We start from the raw sequence: 20683 nt of genomic DNA, 5'->3' as shown, positions 1-20683 counted from the left end.
GTTTGTATTGGGATTCTCTTCATTATTTTCATCTTTTTTTAAAAAAGTATTTATTTCTTTTTAAAAGTGGTCAAATCTGTAATTGAGGGGTTCATGTTGTCATTTCTTGCCTATGTTTGTTTTTCTCTCCTGCAGTTGAACTCCTTTGAGCAGCTGTGCATCAACTACACCAACGAGAAGCTGCAGCAGCTCTTCAACCACACCATGTTCATCCTGGAGCAGGAGGAGTACCAGAGGGAGGGCATCGAGTGGAGCTTCATCGACTTCGGCCTCGACCTGCAGCCCTGCATCGACCTCATCGAGAGGCCGGTCAGTTAGAGGAAACACCTGGTGTTGATGAGATGCATAGATTTGTTAAGAATATACCTACATAAAATACCTGAAACTCTTTTATTTGTAAACCAGAAGCACTTGGAGATTGTAAACCTCTGCCAATGCCATAGTGTCATTAAAAAAATAGTCCGATCTGTTCATTCATTTTTAAGTAATCTTGTGAACAGACAAACACGCAAACCAACAGACACGACCGAAAACACAATCTCCTTGGCAGAGGTCAAAACAAGAAATGCAACAATAATCTTAAAAATGCTCTTTTTCTCGTTTTTCAGGCGAATCCTCCAGGAGTGTTGGCTCTGCTGGATGAGGAGTGCTGGTTCCCTAAAGCCACAGATAAAACCTTTGTAGACAAGCTGATCCAGGAGCAGGGCACTCACACCAAGTTTCAGAAACCCCGCCAACTCAAAGACAAGGCTGACTTCTGCATCATCCACTACGCTGGCAGGGTATGCCTTTTTAAAAACCTTAAGCATAACTGACTGATGTGTTTATTTCAATTAAATATATAGCCTTGCTTCCAAATGAAACGTACTTTTAAAGCATTCACAGACTGTTTTGTAAATATTCTGCTATGATTCCTCAATTTATTAAAACACTAGTTCTGTATCGGACTACCTACGTTATTTGTTTCATGAATATCTTCCATGATGTTTAAAAATGTAATCGGCAAATAAAATGTTGCCTGTCAGGGATTTTAAAGTGGTCAATGGTGTCTGCCCTGCAGACGGATCTGCTGAGTCAGACATCTGGTAATAATTATGTAGAGGATATTTGGTTGTTTTCCAGCTTTAATAACATTAGCTGTAGAGAAAATCTGCAGCAGCCTGGAGCCAAAATTTATAATTGTTGTCAGAGTTGCTTTGCACAAAAGAGGCCTTCATGTCCAGCTGTTTGTAAAAGTTACATTTTTGATACATCTATGCAGGAGTTTCAAAAATAAACAAAACTAATATTGAACCAGAACTAGTATACGGGTTGGTTTTGATTTCCCCTCCTCGTCTGTGGCTGACCTGGTCCTTCTCTCTATTGGCCGCTGTAATGTTCAGTCTGTTTCAGGAGCTGCAGAGATGACTCCTCTGTATACCAAAGGGTTCATTCTTCCACCAGATCTGCAAACTTTTCCATTCTCCTCTTATTTGCCTTATCAGAGTGTTCTTTTCCACAAATGATTTGTTTCACAAAAAGAAGAAACAAAAAAGACTTTACGTGAGTCACAGTGGTGTGCTAAAAGCTGGTAGGAGCCTCTTTGCGTCCCCAAGTTAACGTTTGGGTTTCCAGTCTTTATTTAGAAGTGTACAGGACTTGGTCCGTTTAAAAGTAGCGGTGCTCTTTATTGGGTAGAAGCACTTTGATTCGCTTTTAGCAAATACTGTGTACTTTTAGGGATTAACAATAGTTATAAACTATGAGATTGTTAAATCTGTCTGAGATTACATCAAGAGACAGAACAGTGAGTTTGAATCCAAATTGACCAAAATGTGGTTCTGTTGAACTGTGAGCTCGACCATAAAAATTTAATTAGACATTTTTTCCCCTAGGAAAATTAAAACTCCTCCTCCAGCTGAGGAATTTAACTATTTGCAGAGTTTTGATGGCAGGATGGAGCTAGAGGTTAAGATCATTACTGAAAAAATTAGATCTTTGATACAAGTGACTGAACTAACTGGAGATATTATATATTCTCGCTGGCCTGGGATCACCTTGGGATCCCCTAGAAGCTGATATAGAGAAACAAATAAATGGTTGAGTTAACTATCAAGTGATTCCTTTCTTATTGTTACAGGTTGACTACAAGGCAGATGAGTGGCTGATGAAGAACATGGACCCTCTGAATGACAACGTGGCCACACTTCTGCATCAGTCCACCGACAAGTTTGTGGCTGAGCTGTGGAAAGATGGTGATTTGCCTCCTATTTATACTTTAATACTTAGAATCATAATAGAAACTAGAGTCCATGTGTGTAACATGTCCTGTATGATTCATGTGTATGTAGTCGTCTGTGTTGTGAGAAAACAAACAGACCAACATGTCTGCCTCTGAAGCCTACTAATAATGGCTTTTGTCTTTGTTATTCTGCACATTTCTAATGTTTAAATCTTCCATCATGCTGAACACCACTCCCACCCCTTCTCTTTCTCTGTGTTGTAGAGATTCAGACCATTCAAAGGGCCTCATTCTATGACAATGTCTCATGTCTGGATGAGCCGGAAGGTGAATGACTGAGTTGCACCACAGCAGACCTGGGCCAAAATATCAAATGATCAAAATGATCACTGCTGCATTGTGAAACACTGCTTAGGATGCCCCGAGAGGCTAAATATGTATAAGCACTCTAAAACGTGACAAATTGGAGCAAGTTGGTGTATTTTTGCCCAGATCTGCCTGTAGCCGGTGCCGTGTGTCATCCAGTATCTAAAAAGGCTCCCATTTGCTTCCAGGCTGCATGGCTCTTCGATTCAGCCAAAAGCAGCAGCGCCTAGTTCATAAATGTGTTACAAGTAGAACAGAGTCATTTGCTTCTCTTAGTTGAACCAGTGGGCTTTAATTTTAGCATCTTTGTCTGCTGAAGTTATGTATGTTCTTAATTTTACTGTGAAGGAGACGTCCAAATGAAGCAAATGAAGAATATTTAATAAGAAATTCCTGCCTCCTAAGTAGGATCACAGTGACAGAGAATTAGAACCAGATGTTCTGGTTTTTCACTTCAGCTCAGCGCTCATTATGGAAGGTCCAGACAGCACGCCATGTATTATATTCATTTAAGTTCGAAACTTCCACCAATTTGTGACTTGAAAAGTGAATTAAGCTTCTAAGGCATTCATAAGTGACAGTATTATGTTTAAAGGCATTACTCCCTGTGGTTAAATTTGTCTGTTTGGTTTTTTTGAGCAGCTTGTTGCAACTTGATTCAAACTTCAGAGCAGCCATTTTTATTGGAGCTGTTAAATTCACAGATCGATGGAAAGAAAATGTTCTTGTTTCAATTACAGATCAGTTTATATAAAAGCTAAATCATGCCATAAAAAACACACCATTGGTCAAAGCGTGCCAACGTGCCAAAACCTGTAGAAGTTGTTGCTGTTAAATTCTGTTGCGAGTCACAACCACTTTAGTTGATTTAAAGTCCCACAAAAACAGAAAAGAAGTGGAAACTGGTCTTACTGATTACTTCTCATTAATTTGACACTTTCAAGAGCAAAAAATATAACATTCATAGTTCATGATTTATTTGTTAGAACTAAAAACAAAAGGCAGATGTTTTGTATCTACATGTATGTTTCCATTCCCTAGTTTGAAACGTTCTTCATTCTGATGACCAACTAAAACTATATTCATGTTTACATTCAGCAGATCTAGTCTTAGTAAAAGTCCCAAACCTGTGTATTCGGTCCAGTAATTGATGCCAAACCCGTTATGTTGAAAAGAAATCACTTTTCTGAAAAGATGGTGATACAGAAGATGTATGGAGATGCATCATAGCCATTGGAATATTCTATTTTTTTTCCAGTAAAAATATGTTTAGTTCATGAACCTTTAGCTAGAAGATCTAATTTAAAATTAGATGTAATGTAACTAAATAGAATCCCTAATAGCCACATGCTTCATCTCCATCTGCAGAGGCTACCTGTAGTCTGAGATGTTTTTTGCTGCTCTGTTAGACTGCTGGTATAATGTTTTCATCCATCTGCACTCGGTCATGTAGCTACCTCATGCTGATGTTATGCTGCCACTGTTCCTGCAGTGATTCTCTCCACCCCTGCAGGTCCGTTTGTCCTGACAAGTTTTGTCTCTCTGTCTCCTCACCAGTGGACCGAATCGTGGGCCTGGACCAGGTGGCTGGGATGAACGAGACAGCATTCGGTGCCACCTACAAAACCAAAAAGGGCATGTTTCGCACCGTTGGTCAGCTCTACAAAGAGTCCCTCACCAAACTCATGGCCACACTGAGGAACACCAATCCCAACTTTGTTCGCTGCATCATCCCCAACCATGAAAAAAGAGTAAATCTATACTTTTACTTTGTAGGGGTGTAAGGGTATACCTAAGTCACAGTATGTTGTGGTACAAAGAGAAAAAGAAACAAATGCTAGATTTTTATTGTTCTGCTTTTTTTAGGTAACATCCTGTACAGTTATGTAGGATTTGTCAATTAGTAAATTCACTATAAAATGAAAAAGGCATATTTACTGCCTCTTTTTTTTTAATCTAATCTGAAGAGTAAAGAGTAACTCACAGGCCATGTGTCAAGCAGACAGGTTGATAAATTCCAGAAACTTATCTCTTAAGAAAATATTCCCAAAAAATTAAATAAAATCAAAGGAGTTGTTTTCCTCAGTTAATTTGACACAAACTTGATGCAAAATAAAAAGCAACACAGAGCTGAGTAACATCTTCTAATGTGGAAAAAATAAAATAAATGAAATGTAAAACATTTAAAGTTCTCAACTAGCTGAGTGCTAGTGTGAGAAAATGGTGCTTGATATTTGGGGTATTGAACAAATTCACAAATGACATGCCACAGTACTTTTCAAAGCGTCACTTACATGATAGAACTGCCTGCCATACCTGCACCTCTCATCTCCCCCCGCTGCAACTTGGTGATCAGCGGCACTATGGCAGGTCTTTGATTTGGTTTTCAGATGCAGAGTGTTTCGATAGTAACCTTGTCTGCTTTTTTCTGTCATGGCTGTTAGCAAAATGCAGTTAATGAAAACGTGCGCCCGCTCTGGCAGCAGTGATCACATGAGACCCACGTATTTGTTGTCAATTCATTGTACCCATCCAAAACAACTGTACCGAACTATCCTGGTACAAATACATGTACCGTTACACCCCTGTTTGAGGAACCTTTTAGGATCACTCCACAGAGTTACATACACTATCACTTTTAGTTTTAATTTTGTCCTTTTGTTTCCTCCTACAGGCAGGGAAGTTGGAGCCTCACCTGGTCCTGGACCAGCTGAGGTGTAACGGGGTCTTGGAGGGGATCCGTATCTGCAGACAGGGTTTCCCCAACCGCATCGTCTTCCAGGAGTTCAGACAGAGGTCACAAGTGCCAAGGCTTATCAAGCTCCTTTCTCACAGAGGAGAGTTTATTCAGACTAAACATTTACGTTTGTTTTCCTTTCAGATATGAAATCCTTACACCCAATGCCATCCCCAAAGGATTCATGGATGGGAAACAGGCCTGTGAAAGAATGGTAATAGCACCCCCTTTTTTCACTTTTTGTTTTGTAAAACTTGTTCTGAACAGCTTTGTGTTTGTCAGATTCAAGCCCTGGAGCTGGACCCAAACCTGTACCGTATTGGTCAGAGTAAAATCTTCTTCAGGACCGGTGTTCTGGCTCATCTGGAGGAGGAGAGAGACCTGAAGATCACTGACATTATCATCTACTTTCAGTCCGTGTGCCGTGGATACTTGGCACGCAAGTAAGCATTAGACCTTCATTTGTGTTTTTATACATAAAGGTAATTCTGTTTCATAAAGTTTTTTGAGTTTTTGTCAACAGGCTGAGAGTAAACAGTTAGTGAAACAGCTGTACTCGTTTAATCCCATCCTCCTGGCTGTCCCGTACCTCCTTTCAGGCCTCTGTTCTCTCGCCAACAAATCAGCTGTTGTATCAATCACACAGTTACACTCTGCTGGCTTCATGGTGTCTACGTGTTCTCAAGGATACTGGCATTGCTGGAAACCCTAGATACACATAGGGATAATGAGCCAGCTACCCAGTCCAGCTCCAGTGGAGTCTCAGATACAAAATATCCAGATGTGTGGAAACTTTAATATCCAGAGAATAAAAATCCACACTAAAGGAAAATTCAAAACATGCATCACTTTAACAGTTCCTATTTTGAAGCAGCTACAGTCAGTGTTATCATCATAAAAAAGAAATTAGTGTGAAAACAGTTTACTTTAAGGTTATAGCCTCACTCACTTAGCTGCCACATTGTTGTTTCCAGCAGCAGTTTATAAAAACACTGTACCTGATGTGGTCTGTATCATATGGCAGGCAAACCCATGAGTAAAGTGATATTTAGAAACTCCATAACACTTGCTGACATGTTTCCTTCAGCACCTGAAAATGGGATGTTTTGGTGGAAGCCATGTTTCAATGCAATTTTTTGTGTTTTTGAATTATATAAATATTTTTTTAAGAAAAAGGAAATAATGCAGCCAGAGCAGAGTGTGTAGTGTGTAGCAATCACAGAGCTGAACCCAAGTGAAAGAAAACATTTGGCCAAATTGAAGCAGGGTTCTGTGTAAAAGTTATAAATACTTAACATCTCACCTGTTGTACATAGCTCTTTGGACGACTTCATTTTAATTGTGAGGGGACTGATGAGCTAACAGCTAGGCTAAAAGAAGCTAAGACCAAAATGGATCCCTGCCATCTTAAAACAAGTCAGTCTTCAAAATTTTACAGAGGTTCAATTTATCTCAACCCTTTCTACTTCAATTTTAACCTCAATTTCACCCCACTTGATTATTTACATGGAAGTGTATGGGTGTTTACATGGGAAATAGCACCAGCAGCAACATGTAGCACTTCCAGGGCATCGAGAGGTCACATCTGGCAGGAAGTCTTTAGTATTTCTGCCATAATTACAGTGTAACGTGAAACTGACAGTAACATAAAGCTATGTGAAACAGTGTTTGCATGAACTACTGAGAAACCTTTAAGATTGGAGCCGTTTTAAGATTCGGACCATTAGGACTAGTTTAACTCATCAGTACAGTCCAAACGGAGCCATTTCCAAAGTGGACTGCTGGGGTCGTAAAACATCTCTAATCTTCAAGTTTTTAAAAAGTTAATGCAAACACTAATATTTAAACTAGGGCTGTTGAAATTATCGCGTTAACTATTTGCGTTATTTTTATTTTACTTTGACGCGATTAAATAAATTAACGCAACGATTAATTTGACAAGCGCCCCCTCGGTATTGCCGTACCTCACTTCCGTTTGCTCAGTCAAGCTAGCGATGGATAAAAAGGAAGACACGCTATTAAACGGACAATTTCGCTTCAAGTTGTTACCAGACGGCACTTTGGACAAATCCAAAGTATTTTGCGTGCTTTGCAAAGGTGAATTTAATTACCACCGAAGCAGTTCATCACTTACATATCACCTGAAGGCTAAACATCCCGGTGTAGCAGCGACGTTGGATGGAGGAGGTCTCCGACAGACAACTTTGCAACAGTTTGCAGTGAGAGGTGGTCCGCTGACTAGGGTAGCCACCAACAAAATAACGGAGGCTATTGCTTGCTGGGTAGCTAAAAATTGTCGACCTGTAAATATTGTTGAGGATGCAGGACTGAGGGATGTGATTCGGGAGGCGTCGGGGGACTCTGCTTATCATTTACCTGCAAGGTCAACCGTAATGTCCAGAATAGAGACGTTGTACAACAACCAGAAGGCGATTAAGCAAAGACTATTAGAGCAAGCCCCATACATCGCACTCACATGCGATCATTGGACTTCTGCTAGCAATGCTAACTATTTGGGTGCCACAGCTCACTTTATTGATGACAACTGGTGCTTGCACTCCTTTGCATTAACTGTGAGTAAGTCTACCGAGCGCCACTATGCAGAGGCATGTGCGCAGCACATCCAGGCGGTCACACAAGAATGGAACATTGAGAAAAAAATAACAACGCTTGGGACAGACAGTGCTCGAAACTTGACAGCAGCTGCAAGACTCCTTCCATATGAACATCTGCCTTGTACTGCACACTCTCTACAGAGAGCAATCACAGTGTCACTGGCAGACAGTGGATTTGACGCTGTTTTAACCAAATGTCGAAAAATTGTTGGTCACTTCAAGCACAGCCCAGCTAATGCTAGAGAGTTGAATCAACAGCAAGTTGCACATAAACAAAAAGAAGAATCCCTGATTCAAGACGTGCCTACAAGATGGAACTCTACTTTACACATGATCACAAGGATCCAACAAAATAAATCACCAATAGAGGCGACCCTATCACAACAGAACAGCAAAATTCCCCTGCTTACAGAAGCTGAGCTTGGAAAGCTGAAAAAGTTGGAGGAGCTACTTGAGCCATGCAGGTATGTTTTTATTTCTGTTTCAATGTTTTATATCAGTTAAGTTGATATTAGTTAAGTCAGATGGGTCCGTAAGCAGTCTAAAAAATAGACAAACCAACTGTGTGTTTTTTTCTGGATATTTTAGAAGTAAGACAGGAATAATACTTTTTTTGTGACAGATGCGCTAATAAATCAATTGTTATTGTTATTAATTTAAGTGTTTTCACAGGTATGTCACTGAAACTCTGGGTGGACAGCACTACATCTCCTGTTCTGTGGTGTTGCCTGCCTTCTGCCACCTGTTCAGAGTCATGGAGCCTTCAGATGATGATACTGTCAACATAGTGCGATTCAAAAAGGCCTTTTGTGAAGACCTGGCTAAACGAAAGGAGAACTCCAATCTCACTTGGCTCAAGAATGCTACTGCACTTGATCCCAGGTTCAAGGACTTAAAATGCCTGCCTAAGTCTGAGAGAGGCGAAGTGTGGAGTTCTTTAAACAACTTGCTTAAAGAGGATAGAAATGCCCAGATCCAAGGTGCTCAAACAACAGGGGAAGCACCACAAAAGAAGAGGAAAATGTCCATCTTCTTGCTTGCATCATCTGATTCAGACACAGATGATGAGGCAGAGTCCATTCAATCTACACTGGACCGCTACAAATCAGAATCCAAAACCGACATGGATGAGTGCCCACTGCAGTGGTGGTCAAAAAGAAGGGACTCATACCCTAGACTAGAACAAATTGCCCGCAAATATCTCTCAACACCTGCCACCACTGTACCCTGTGAAAGACTGTTCTCCCTCTCAGGCCACATCATTCAGAAAAAGAGAGCTACGCTCTCTTCTAGTAATGTTGAGAGACTGGTTTGTCTTAGTAGTTGGCTAAATGTAAAGGAGTAGAAGAGCTGGTTTCAAAACAAAGCAGAAATGTTCTGTAAGGTTCTAAATTGTAGTTCACTCTAATTCAACAGTGAATGTTCTGAACCACAAAATGAATGTTTGTAATGCACTTTATTTAAGTTATGTTCTACATTTTTTATACAAAATTTATTTCAAAGCTTTTAAAAAATGTGTTTAAGTAAAAACAAAACAATAAAAGTCCCTTTTGTTAAATAAATGACTTGATGACTGAATCCATTTTTATTATAAGTTGCCTTGAAAAGTGATTAATCGCGATTAATCGCAACTAATTTTTTAACAGATTTGCGATTAATTAGTTATGTTTTATTCATTGATTAACAGCCCTAATTTAAACCCTTACATCTCCGTCAGTTTCACATTATGCTGTTATTCTAACAGAAAAATTGTTTACCCCAGAAGTGCTACAGCTAGCTGCTGCTACCACTATTGTAGAAATCCATGTAAATAACTGTATGATGTGAAACTGATAGAAATGTAAAGGTTTATAAAACAGCATTCACCAAACTGCTGTGATATTTATTAGACTGGAGCTGTTTTATAATGACAGCAATCAAGTTTGGTCTTTGCTGACTTTTCAGACTAGTCTTTAGCTCATCAGTCCTGTCCGATGTGAACTTTTGTTTCTCCAAACTGAAGCCATTCAAAGAGCTGTTTACAACAGGTAAGATATTAGTTATTTATAACTTTTACTCTGAAACCCACTTCAATATGGCTGAACTCTTCAATATTACACAAGTAGAAAATGGAGAGATGTTTTTAGAACATGAGCAGGTTAGAATATTATTTTTATTTGGACTATTTTTTTACATTTCTCTTGAACTAAATCAGACAAACATTTATGTTATAACAGAATTGCACTACACATGAACTACGTCTGCACTTTTCAGGAAGGAAAGTCCTTTTAATATTACAAGAAACTGGAGAAAAAAATGTAGTCTTCTCCATTTACATCAACTTATTTTTAGCGTTGGTACTCCAAAAGCAACATAAATAAAGTACAAGCTTAAATTGAACCAAAGCTGAGATTGTTTTTAAATTTCAGGCCCAAAGACGACTTGAATAAGTCTGTAATTGATTCAGTCAATGCTTGTCTCTACATTGTTATTAATAATATTTTTTGTCTTTACAGATAATGCAAGTAATGATTAGTGCCAGATAATTTATCAATATTATTGTTTTGTTTTAGAGCTTTTGCTAAGAAGCAGCAGCAGCTGAGTGCCCTGAAGGTCCTCCAGAGGAACTGTGCTGCTTATCTGAAACTGAGACACTGGCAGTGGTGGAGGCTCTTCACCAAGGTCAGACTTCAAACTCACACTTAAATTTAGGTTTAATTGGTTTAGCTCGGCCACTGGAGAATGATTATTATTTTGTTTAATTTTTTCTGTTTCAGGTGAAGCCACTGCTGCAGGTCACCAGACAGGAGGAGGAGCTACAAGCCAAAGACGAGGAGCTGCTGAAGGTGAAGGAGAGACAGCTCAAAGTGGAAAACGAGCTGGTAGAGATGGAGAGGAAACACCAGCAGGTAAGGATATTTTAGTCCTGAAAATAAACCTAATTTAAAAATAGGATTTCTCCGTTTTTAAACCGTTTCTTTTTCCTGAAGCTTCTCGAGGAGAAGAATATTCTAGCAGAGCAACTCCACGCAGAGACGGAGCTGTTTGCCGAGGCAGAAGAGATGAGAGTTCGCCTCCTTTCTCGGAAGCAGGAGCTGGAGGAGATCCTCCATGACCTGGAGTCCAGAGTGGAGGAAGAGGAGGACAGGAACCAAAGTCTGCAGAATGAGAAGAAGAAGATGCAGTCCCACATTCAGGTTTGTCCTGTTTTCAGATTTCTAAGTACAGGATCATCGTAGCTATTCTTATTCTTATTCTTATTCTTTATGTTGCAAAAACTGGATCTAATGTGAAAAAGCAAATAAATAATCACATTTATACTCATTTGAATACTGAAGGTCTAAAGATGTACAGGTTCACAGACACTAATACAGCAGATTAGCTCTGAACTAAAACTTTATTTGTTTAATCTTTTTAGCTGTAAACACTTATTGTTGTAAAAATGTGGTTTAAAGTAGAACATTTAACTTGCATCAGATTAGAAAACTTTATTCATCAATGATTTCAGACTGGTTTGAGACTGGTGGTGAATCTGTGTTTTCCTCTCCTCAGGACCTGGAGGAACAGCTCGACGAGGAGGAAGCTGCGAGACAGAAGCTGCAGCTGGATAAAGTCACAGCAGAGGCAAAGATCAAGAAGATGGAGGAGGACATTCTGCTGCTGGAGGACCAAAACTCCAAGTTTCTCAAGGTGAAGAAACTTCCCCTACTGATGATTGTCAAAAAAGAAAACCCCTCATGTTGGAATCATTCCAGCTAAAATGTGAAATGATGCTTATGAGTGAAAATCTCCAGCACTAAACATCAAATTAACTTTTTTTTTCCTGACATGGACACAATGTCTGCTAGTGGTGGGAATCTTTAGGTACCGCATGACTCAGATAATGATTCAGAGGGCTGCAATTTGATTATAAACATCTTGATTATCGGCAATGATCAGGTTTGTACTCCCACCAACAACCCATCCAGCTGGTGCCATCCATCCACCTCCATACTGTCATCACAGAGCTGTAGAGGAAGAGCTTAGCTTTATGATATTATTATTACATTAAACTGTTTGTTGTTCTGCCAGACAAACATACGTTGATGCTGATTCTTCTCTTTGTTAGTTGGACCAACAATGAACTTGATGTTCTTAAATGTCCCAGAAGGCCTCTCAATCTGTTGCTGTTTGTCTCACATTAACTTGTATATTTCATTACTCAGCTACAGTGATTTAATAGTTGTGCACACAGTTGATTTCTGTCTTGACAGTTAAACTATTTTTTTTCATACAACAGGAGAAAAAGCTGCTGGAGGACCGTATTGCTGAAATGACCACTCAACTAACAGAAGAAGAAGAGAAAGCAAAGAATCTTGGCAAAGTCAAGAACAAGCAGGAGATGGTGATGGTTGATCTCGAAGGTAAGCAAACTGATTTTTAAGTGGTAATGAAGTGTGTTTGTGCAAAGTTGGTGTTTACAACCATATAATGGGATAACGAGCTGCAGAAGGGATAATATAGTTGTCTATGTTGGGGTTGTTAATAATTACATGTGTGTTGTTTGTGCTCTGACTTCATTCTTTAGTCATTTTTTCTTTTGGGAATAATCATATTTGCTGTCTTTGCATTTTGTTATTTTACCGCTCGTTCCTGCCTTTAGAGCGTTTAAAGAAGGAGGAGAAAACGCGACAGGAGCTGGAGAAGGCCAAGCGTAAACTGGATGCTGAAACCACCGACCTGCAGGACCAGATCGCTGAGCTCCAGCTGCAGATCGAGGAGCTGAAGATGCAGCTGATCAAAAAGGAAGAGGAGCTACAAGCTGCTTTGGTCAGGTCAGTCTTTTGAAAAGTGAAAACTCTGAAGGTTCAGGCGAACGCCACAACTTTTGTGTTGTAGCTGAAATAATGAGACGGATAGACCCAGCTTGTTGGCTGTTACACTTAACAGAAAAAAATAAATCTTAGGGATTAAAACAAATATGAGCAGCAGAAAACGTCTGCCTTAAAATGATATTCAGGCTATTTTAAAGAGGTGTTCTGTGTAAAGTTTATGAATAATTATTATCTGACCTGTTGTAGATAGCTCTTTGAAAGGTCTCAGTTTAGAGATGTAGTGTATTTCTGACAGGACTGATGAACTAATGGCTAGTCTGAACGCAGCCAGTACCAAAGTGGACTGCTGTCGCCTGAAAACACCTCCAGTTTAGCAAATTTCCTCATGGTTTGTGTAAACAATATTAATAAAGCCTTGTCAAGTTCACTTTACTTGGTTATTTTAGAAGAAATAAGATGACATTTTTGCAGGAAGTGCCCCAGGCTGCACCAGAAGTGCTACAGCTAGCTGCTACAGCCAACTGCAGCTATTTGCACTTGCATATATCCACAGAATTCTGTAGAAATAACCATGTGCTGTGAAATTCATGACAGTGTAAAGGTTTATAAAATAAAGTTTGCATGAATCACTATAAAATGTTGGAGATTGGAGATGTTTCAGGACGGCAACAGTCCACTTTGATGTTAGACTCGCTCAGACTAGCCGTTAGCTCATCAGTCCTGTCAGAATTCAATTTTTTTCTGCAAAATGGAAGTCGTACTATGAGCCATCTACAACAGGTAAGATGATAATCATTTATAACCTTTACACAGGGCCTAACTTCAAACTGCTTGAAATATTTCTTTTAAAATAATGAGAGAAAGTTCTTATCAGAGACGCCATAATGGATCAAACACCCTCTGCAAAATCTAAAAATGAAAATAAATAAATAAATAAATAAATAAACTGTGGAAGCTACTGTTGTCCTTGTTTAAAAACCTCTGGCTGAGGGATTTATGGTCTTATCCTGTTCGCAAAGCCAAGTGATATTTTGTTCACTCTGGAGTTTGCACAGGATGTTTTGTTTTGAAACTTCACCTGCAAAGCTGCAGTGTCTGACCTCCTGTCTGACTGCTGAGGATTACACAGACACAATAAGTCACAGTTCATTCATTCATCCATTTTCTTCACCCGCTTTTCCAGGCAGGGTCACGGGGGAATGGGATCCAAATCCAGCCGTCACAGCGCACCCTGGATTCATACCTCAGATTATTTTAACTCTTACGTCATTTTATTTCACATTATATCAAATTTATAGTTTAAAATAGAAAACAACATTTTAGGTTGTAAAAATGTATTTGTCCTGACATTATTTCATAAAAAGCTTAAATATTTCCTAATAGGTTGAAAATTTCTTTGCTGTTTTGTTTTAGGAATAAAATGAAAAGCACTCAGTCACAAGTTGTGCATTTCTTGTTTCAGTCAAAGGTTTGAGGTTTTAGTCAAACAGTTTTTCTCAGTAAAACTTACTGTAATGTGCAGCAAAAACCACAAGAAAAACACCAACACATTTTAAAAGAGCATGAGTGCATTTTTTCACCTCTCACATAATTGAAAAAGCCCTGAGAGAAACAACCCACTGAGATATATTTCTCTTCCACCACCACGAAGATGTACGCCTCTGACCTGAAAGTGTGTTGCTCACTTCGGTGTGCGCCGTAGAGCCTCACACTCATCTTCTCTTCAGAGCAGTCCTACATGTCATTTCCATGACAACAGCTCTCCGCTGTAATACAACAGTCAGTAACCAAAATAGATGTTTAAACAAGAACGCACCGACTTAAAGCTGTTAATGAGCTCCTCTCTGCTTTACTTCGCTCTGGTTTCCTCTAATCAGAACAGCTGAGACCTTTCCAGTCTGATTACAGCGAACAAATGTTGATTGATTCCCTTGATGCGGTTATTTTACACATTAATCAAAATCAGGGCAAAGTGAAAAGAAAAAGAGCCTCTTTAATATAATACAGGCAACACATTTCATTTTCTACCTACCGTACATCTGCTGTATCTTTATTTTTCAAACATCAAACTGACCAATGACCCAGACACGAGGCCTGATGGTAACCATCTGCCTGTCGAATTTCACACACAGCCATCCTGAGTTTAGTCACAGCTGCAGATAATTAGACTTTCATTAAACCTGACGTGACTCATATTGAACTTGGCGAATACTTTGAGAACAATCTGACCATGATGGTGCGCCACATTTATATGGAAGTTGGAGCTTTTAATCAAACCGGTAGCATCTTTAGTTTCATTAGTTTTCTTCTGAACACAGACTGTGACAGTAATTCTAGCTGTGAACAGTTCTCCACACTGCCACCATGTGTCAGATAAAACCAATGACATCAGTTTGTGTTTTTTTATCACCAGCTGCTGATAGATGAAAGGTGCATCATGTTTTTGCTTGTTTGTGCCTGTATTTGTCTGGCAAAATGTCTATAATCCAATGTACAGATTTTAATAAAACTCAGAAACTAATCACCGGATTTAAATGTACAACAAACCTTAGGAGTCAACCCATTTCAAGATGGCCGCCACAACTAACCAACCTTAGCAAACTTACTGACACATACTCTGAGCTCTAACAGATCACACAACATCTCATAATATCACAAGAGGTCAAGTGAAACGTTATTTTCTGGATTTGACCAAACAGCGATAACGCTGTCGTCTCTCAACATATTATTTTAGCTCAAAACTCTGGTATGAAAGGCAGCAGGTGAAATGCATTCCCTCAAGGAATTGCCAGGTCTTTTTGTTTTTCATGTATTTACAGTCAGTTTAGATTTGTATCTGCTTGCAATAAATCTCTCTGGGCGTAACAATTTATTGATTCATTTTACATTTGTTGTGTTTTCAAGAAGAAAAATGTCCAATTTTCTCCCCATTTCTGGAAAACGACAACAATATCAAACTGGAAAGTTTCTAAAGAAAATTCTGAAGGCTGCCGATGCAGTTACTGCTCGAACTTTCAACGTCCAGCAACTTCTCAGCAGTCATTCAAGACGTTATTTTGTAATAATCTAAGATAAGACACTGTTGACATTTTGATGTATAAACCATGTAAGAATTATTAAAATAAATATAAAAACAAGTTTTGAAGCTGCAAGAAAGGCTCATAAGGGTCCCCATGGTAACCACAGTGTTTCTCACTCCCTGGCAGCACTCTCAATAAGACAGGTAGACAGACACAGAATAAACACTAAGCTTCAAGAAGTCAAAAGTCATTGGATAACAAACTTCCTGAACTATAAGCACAAGCAGCTGGTAGTCACACGTCTGTTTTATCTGTCTACAGTGATTTGCCCACTCTGCGGTCTGGAGGATTTGAAAGAAAACTTAGTGAACAGACTTTAGTTTCAAAAATACAGCATGACAGCACTTGCAAAAATTTGCCATTTGGTTTCAGTTATGATCAAAGCAGAAGGTGGAGACAGTTCCTCCATCTTTATTAATGCTGATGGTCCTACAGCAGTGACAGACACACTGGGTAAAAGAAGACAAAAATGCCCACAGAATCATAAATACTTGAACTGTGATTGTGTAAAAATTATTAAAGATATCAAAATGTCAGGTGAGTCATGTAAACTCCACCTTTCTGTAACTTGTTTAAACGTAAACGGATGTTTCTACTATAAAGTATGCCTGAGCTAAAACGGTTCAAAGAGGGCTGGGGTTTTTACTCGTTTTGCCAAAATCTTTGGGAAACTTTTGCATTTTTTTTACTTCTAGCAAAATTCATAGTGCACTATTCTGTATTTCTTTGTTCAAAGCCTGTCACACAAGCAGCAGGTGAAGTGCGTTCCTTCAGTGCTCAGCCTTAATATTTATATTCTGTTTTTCCAAAGCTGCTGGAGGAGCTGCAAATCAAAACTCATGACAGAAATGGAAGAATAAATGCAATCAGAGTGTTTCAGTGTTTTGGTCTGTGGGAGGAAACTGGAGTACCCGGAGTAAACCCGTGTGTGCACAGGGAGAACATGCAAACTCCACCCAGAAAGGTCCCAGATTCCTGCAACCTTCTTGCTGGGAGGCAACACTGTGCTCCCACAACACACTACACCCCTGTGCCACCCTCTTTTTTTTTTTTTTTTTCAAAATCTGTTTATTGTCTTTTACAATTCAAAGAGACATACAGACAAATAACTCACAAGTGCACAAAACACTTAACAAAACTAAAAGAAAAGAAAACACATTAACAATTTAAACATTCAAGGTGACCAGCATTAGTTGATTACAGTGAGACAAAATATTTTAAGATTGATATCTCAGGGGAGTATGTAGAGACTTAGTCCAAGAGATTTAATCACAGTCCACAGGAATGAGGTGAAGGCAACGTCCTCCCTGGTTCTAGGCATCCCGACGTCAATGTTTAAGTTTCATACATTTGGAATTAACATGAAGATAACAGATTTACAGTCATTATAAGAATAATAAACATAATCAAAATTAGCCAGAGTACATTCAGTCAATCCTCATTATGAGTATTTAAATTTTCCAAGAATAGCAAAAACTTTTCCCATATCTTTTGGAACACATAGTATTTACCCTTAATCATAAAGGTGAGTTTCTCCAAGGCAAGAGAGCTTGATAATGCAGACATCCAAGTTTTTAGTTGGGGTCTGGTTACAGATTTCCAGGACCTGGCTATACTATACTTAGCCTGCACCAAACAATAAATTATGGACTTTTGATCGACCTTGCTTATTTGAGTTTGAGCAGGAAAAATTCCTAAGACACACAACCTAGGACAGAGATTGAGATCAATACCAATGATAAGTGAAATTTTATCCAAAACCTCCTTCCAAAATTTCCGAATCTCAGGACATTCCCAAAGGCAGTGAATCAAACTGCCTTTATCTCCACATTTAGCACATGTATCCGGGATGTTGGAATTAAATTTATTTAGTAATGTTGGAGTAACATATGTTCTCATCAACCATTTGTATTGGATTAATTTAAATTGAGTATTAATAGATTGTGTCTGTGCCTTCAGACAGGCCCTCTGCCATTCTTCTACTGATATGTTACATTTCAAGTCTTCACACCAAGCCAGTCGTTTGTGCTCTGAGGATGTCTGGGAGCTGTCTTTGATGATGTTATAAAAGCGGGATATTAGGCCCTTCTTCAAATGGTCATTTGTTGCCAATTCTTCTATAGAAGTAAGAGTAGGCAATGTTAGAGACTTTTGAGTACCCATGACAAAACTTCTGATTTGCAAAAACTTAAAAAAATGTTTAGTTGGAATGTCAAATTTTTGTTTCAAATCTTCAAACCTCATCATAATCCCTTTATCAAATAAATCTGAGATTTTGCATAAACCTTTAGCAAACCATGTTTTAAAGCCCATGTCTTTCCTACCTGGTTCAAATGACATATTGCCCCAGATCGGGGAGAATTGGGATAGTGTTAGCATTTCATTTTTGAATTTATGAGCATCATACCATACTCGGATAGTATTTTTAACAAATGGGTTGGAAGTATTTTTTAATAACTCTTTGCATTTCCTTGAGTATAGATATGAATTTAGGGATAAAGGAGTGGCATTTATATTTTCTATTTTTACCCACGACAGATCAGTTGCTGAAAACCAGCAGGATGCACTAGAGAGCTGAGCAGCCCAATAATACCACTTAAAATTTGGCACACCCAGCCCTCCTCTGTCATATGGAAGATATAATAAGGATAACCGTAATCGGGCTCGTCTGTTGTTCCAAATGAAGTTATTTAGGATTGTTTGAATTTTTGTAAAAAAACCGTCAGGAGGATTAAGGGGGATAGCCTGGAAAAGATATAAGAATTTAGGGAGAACGATCATTTTGAGAATATTTATACGGCCAATCATAGATATAGGCAAGGTAGACCATCTATCAAGCGATTCCATTATTGAATTAACCACCGGCGTGTAATTTGCCCGAACCAGATCATCTATGTTTGGAGTAATCTTTATGCCTAAGTAAGTAAGGCTCTCTTTTGCCACCTGAAATGTTGTATGAATTGGAGGATTATTTCTTTCAGCCTGTTTTAAAAATAGGATGGCGGATTTAGATTCGTTAAGTTTATAACCGGAAATATAACTAAACTCATTGATAGTTTTGAGAAGTTGGGGGATTGAGCAATTTAGATTGGACAACATTAAAATAATATCATCGGCAAATAATCCAATTTTAGATTCAATATTTTTTATCCTGACGCCATGTATGTTTTGATTATTCCTTATGGCAATAGCCAATGGCTTAATTCCCAGCACAAAGAGGAGGGGCGAGAGGGGACAACCTTGACGCGTGCCCCTACCGAGATTAAATGACTTAGATACAATGTTATTAGTTATAACTGAGGCAGAGGGTTTATTATAAAGTATTTTAATCCAGTTTATGAAATAACTACCAAAACCAAATTGAGAGAGAACTTTGTAGAGATAATTATGTTCCACTCTATCGAATGCTTTTTCTGCATCAAGTGAAAGCAAAGCTGTATCAGGGTGTTCATATTTAGCATGAATTATATTCAGCACACGACGGATGCCGTGATGCGCTTGCCGCCCCTTTATAAATCCGTTCTGATCAGGGTCAGAAAGGGATGGTAAAAATTTCTCAAGCCTGATTGCTAGAACTTTAGATATTATTTTGGCATCAGAATTTATAAGTGAGATTGGTCGGAAGGATTCGCATCTAGTGGGAGATTTTCCCGGTTTAGGTAGGACTGTTATGATTGCATTACGTAGGGAAGGAGGTAATTCTTTAATGGTATAACTTTCCAACAGCATATTATAGAGGGGTTGCAGTAATTTGTTTTTAAATATTTTATATAGGTCCAAAGGAATCCCATCTGGACCAGGTGATTTTCCTGATTTTAGTTTGTCTATTGCATTTGAGAGTTCACCTATAGATATTGGCATATCCAGATCCGATTTAGCTATTTCACTAAGTGTGGGGATGTTTACAGAATTAAGAAAGGAGTCAAGTGATGCTTGTGGTATGTGCCCTTTAGACGTATATAATTTTGAGTAATAATCTTTAAAGAGATCATTAATTTTTTGAGGATCAGTAGTATTTTCATTTTCAGATATAATTTCATTTATTGCCCTCTCATTCTGCAAAGCCTTAATGCGCCACGCTAGAAGTTTTCCTGCCTTCTCTCCCTGATCATAGTAGGATTGTTTCAATCTGAATATCTCTGATGAAGCTTTGTTAGTGGATAGTTTGTCATATTTTGCTCTCAGTATTAGCAATTCTTGTTGCTTTTCTTTAGAGCCCTTTAGATTTAACTCAAGCTCAGTCTCTTTTATTTGTTCTTCAAGTTTTAGCATTTCCATGACAGTTTTGTTAGTTTTATTTTTTGTGTAGCTTCCTGTGCCACCCTCTTAGTTCAGAAGTTTCCGATAAAATAAATTGTGCTAAAAGTGCAAGTTGTGGAAGCCAAAAGAGCTGAAAAAGTATTTTTATTTACTTTAAGAGTTTAACTTATAATTTAAACATCACATTTAAAGCAATATATATTTTCATGTTTGTGTATGTGATGTCAATTATAAAACTGGACATTTTGGAAGCTTACAGTTTGAAAGCAGTGACGCTGCCTAAGTCCTTGAATATTCCTAGAGACGGTTTATCTTTTGGAAATGTTTGTTTTTGCGATGATGAAGACTGAGCGGCGTGAACACAGTGTTCGTGTGTGCTTCCAACCAGGAGCGACGAAGAGGCTGTGCAGAAGAACAACGCCTTGAAGCAGATTCGCGAGCTGCAGGCCCAGCTAGCTGAGCTCCAGGAGGATCTGGAATCAGAGAAAATATGTCGAAGCAAAGCTGAAAAACTTAAGCGGGATCTGAGTGAGGAGCTTGAGGCCCTGAAGACGGAGCTGGAGGACACGCTGGACACGACGGCTGCTCAGCAGGAACTCAGGTACCTGGTT

The 20683-nt window shown here is 38.8% G+C and overlaps 2 protein-coding genes across 6 annotated transcripts in view; both read left to right on the top strand.

Annotated features, from left to right (window-relative positions):
* Window positions 1–20683, top strand: part of LOC108248861 (myosin-10) — a 64164-nt gene that overhangs the window by 33614 nt on the left and 9867 nt on the right. For all 5 annotated transcript variants that reach the window (XM_037974683.1, XM_017437887.3, XM_017437888.3 and 2 more), the window contains 14 exons: window positions 136–309; window positions 609–782; window positions 2120–2234; window positions 4145–4338; window positions 5262–5383; window positions 5469–5538; window positions 5607–5767; window positions 10492–10600; window positions 10696–10827; window positions 10909–11115; window positions 11471–11608; window positions 12198–12321; window positions 12561–12732; window positions 20461–20673. In XM_037974683.1, coding sequence (XP_037830611.1) covers window positions 136–309; window positions 609–782; window positions 2120–2234; window positions 4145–4338; window positions 5262–5383; window positions 5469–5538; window positions 5607–5767; window positions 10492–10600; window positions 10696–10827; window positions 10909–11115; window positions 11471–11608; window positions 12198–12321; window positions 12561–12732; window positions 20461–20673 — 2105 coding nt within the window. The remainder of the gene's footprint in view (window positions 1–135; window positions 310–608; window positions 783–2119; window positions 2235–4144; window positions 4339–5261; window positions 5384–5468; window positions 5539–5606; window positions 5768–10491; window positions 10601–10695; window positions 10828–10908; window positions 11116–11470; window positions 11609–12197; window positions 12322–12560; window positions 12733–20460; window positions 20674–20683) is intronic.
* On the top strand, window positions 5780–10474 carry LOC108248862 (E3 SUMO-protein ligase ZBED1-like). The gene is made up of 2 exons (XM_017437895.3): window positions 5780–8403; window positions 8612–10474. The coding sequence occupies exons 1-2, from the start codon at window positions 7319–7321 to the stop codon at window positions 9282–9284; spliced, it is 1758 nt and encodes a 585-aa protein (XP_017293384.1). The 5' UTR covers window positions 5780–7318; the 3' UTR covers window positions 9285–10474.

This window comes from Kryptolebias marmoratus, linkage group LG3 (genome assembly GCF_001649575.2).
Source record: "Kryptolebias marmoratus isolate JLee-2015 linkage group LG3, ASM164957v2, whole genome shotgun sequence".
NCBI classification, from domain to species: Eukaryota; Metazoa; Chordata; class Actinopteri; order Cyprinodontiformes; family Rivulidae; genus Kryptolebias; species Kryptolebias marmoratus.
The sequence above is the reverse complement of the archived record's forward strand: the minus strand, read 5'-3'. Positions and strand labels throughout refer to the sequence as shown.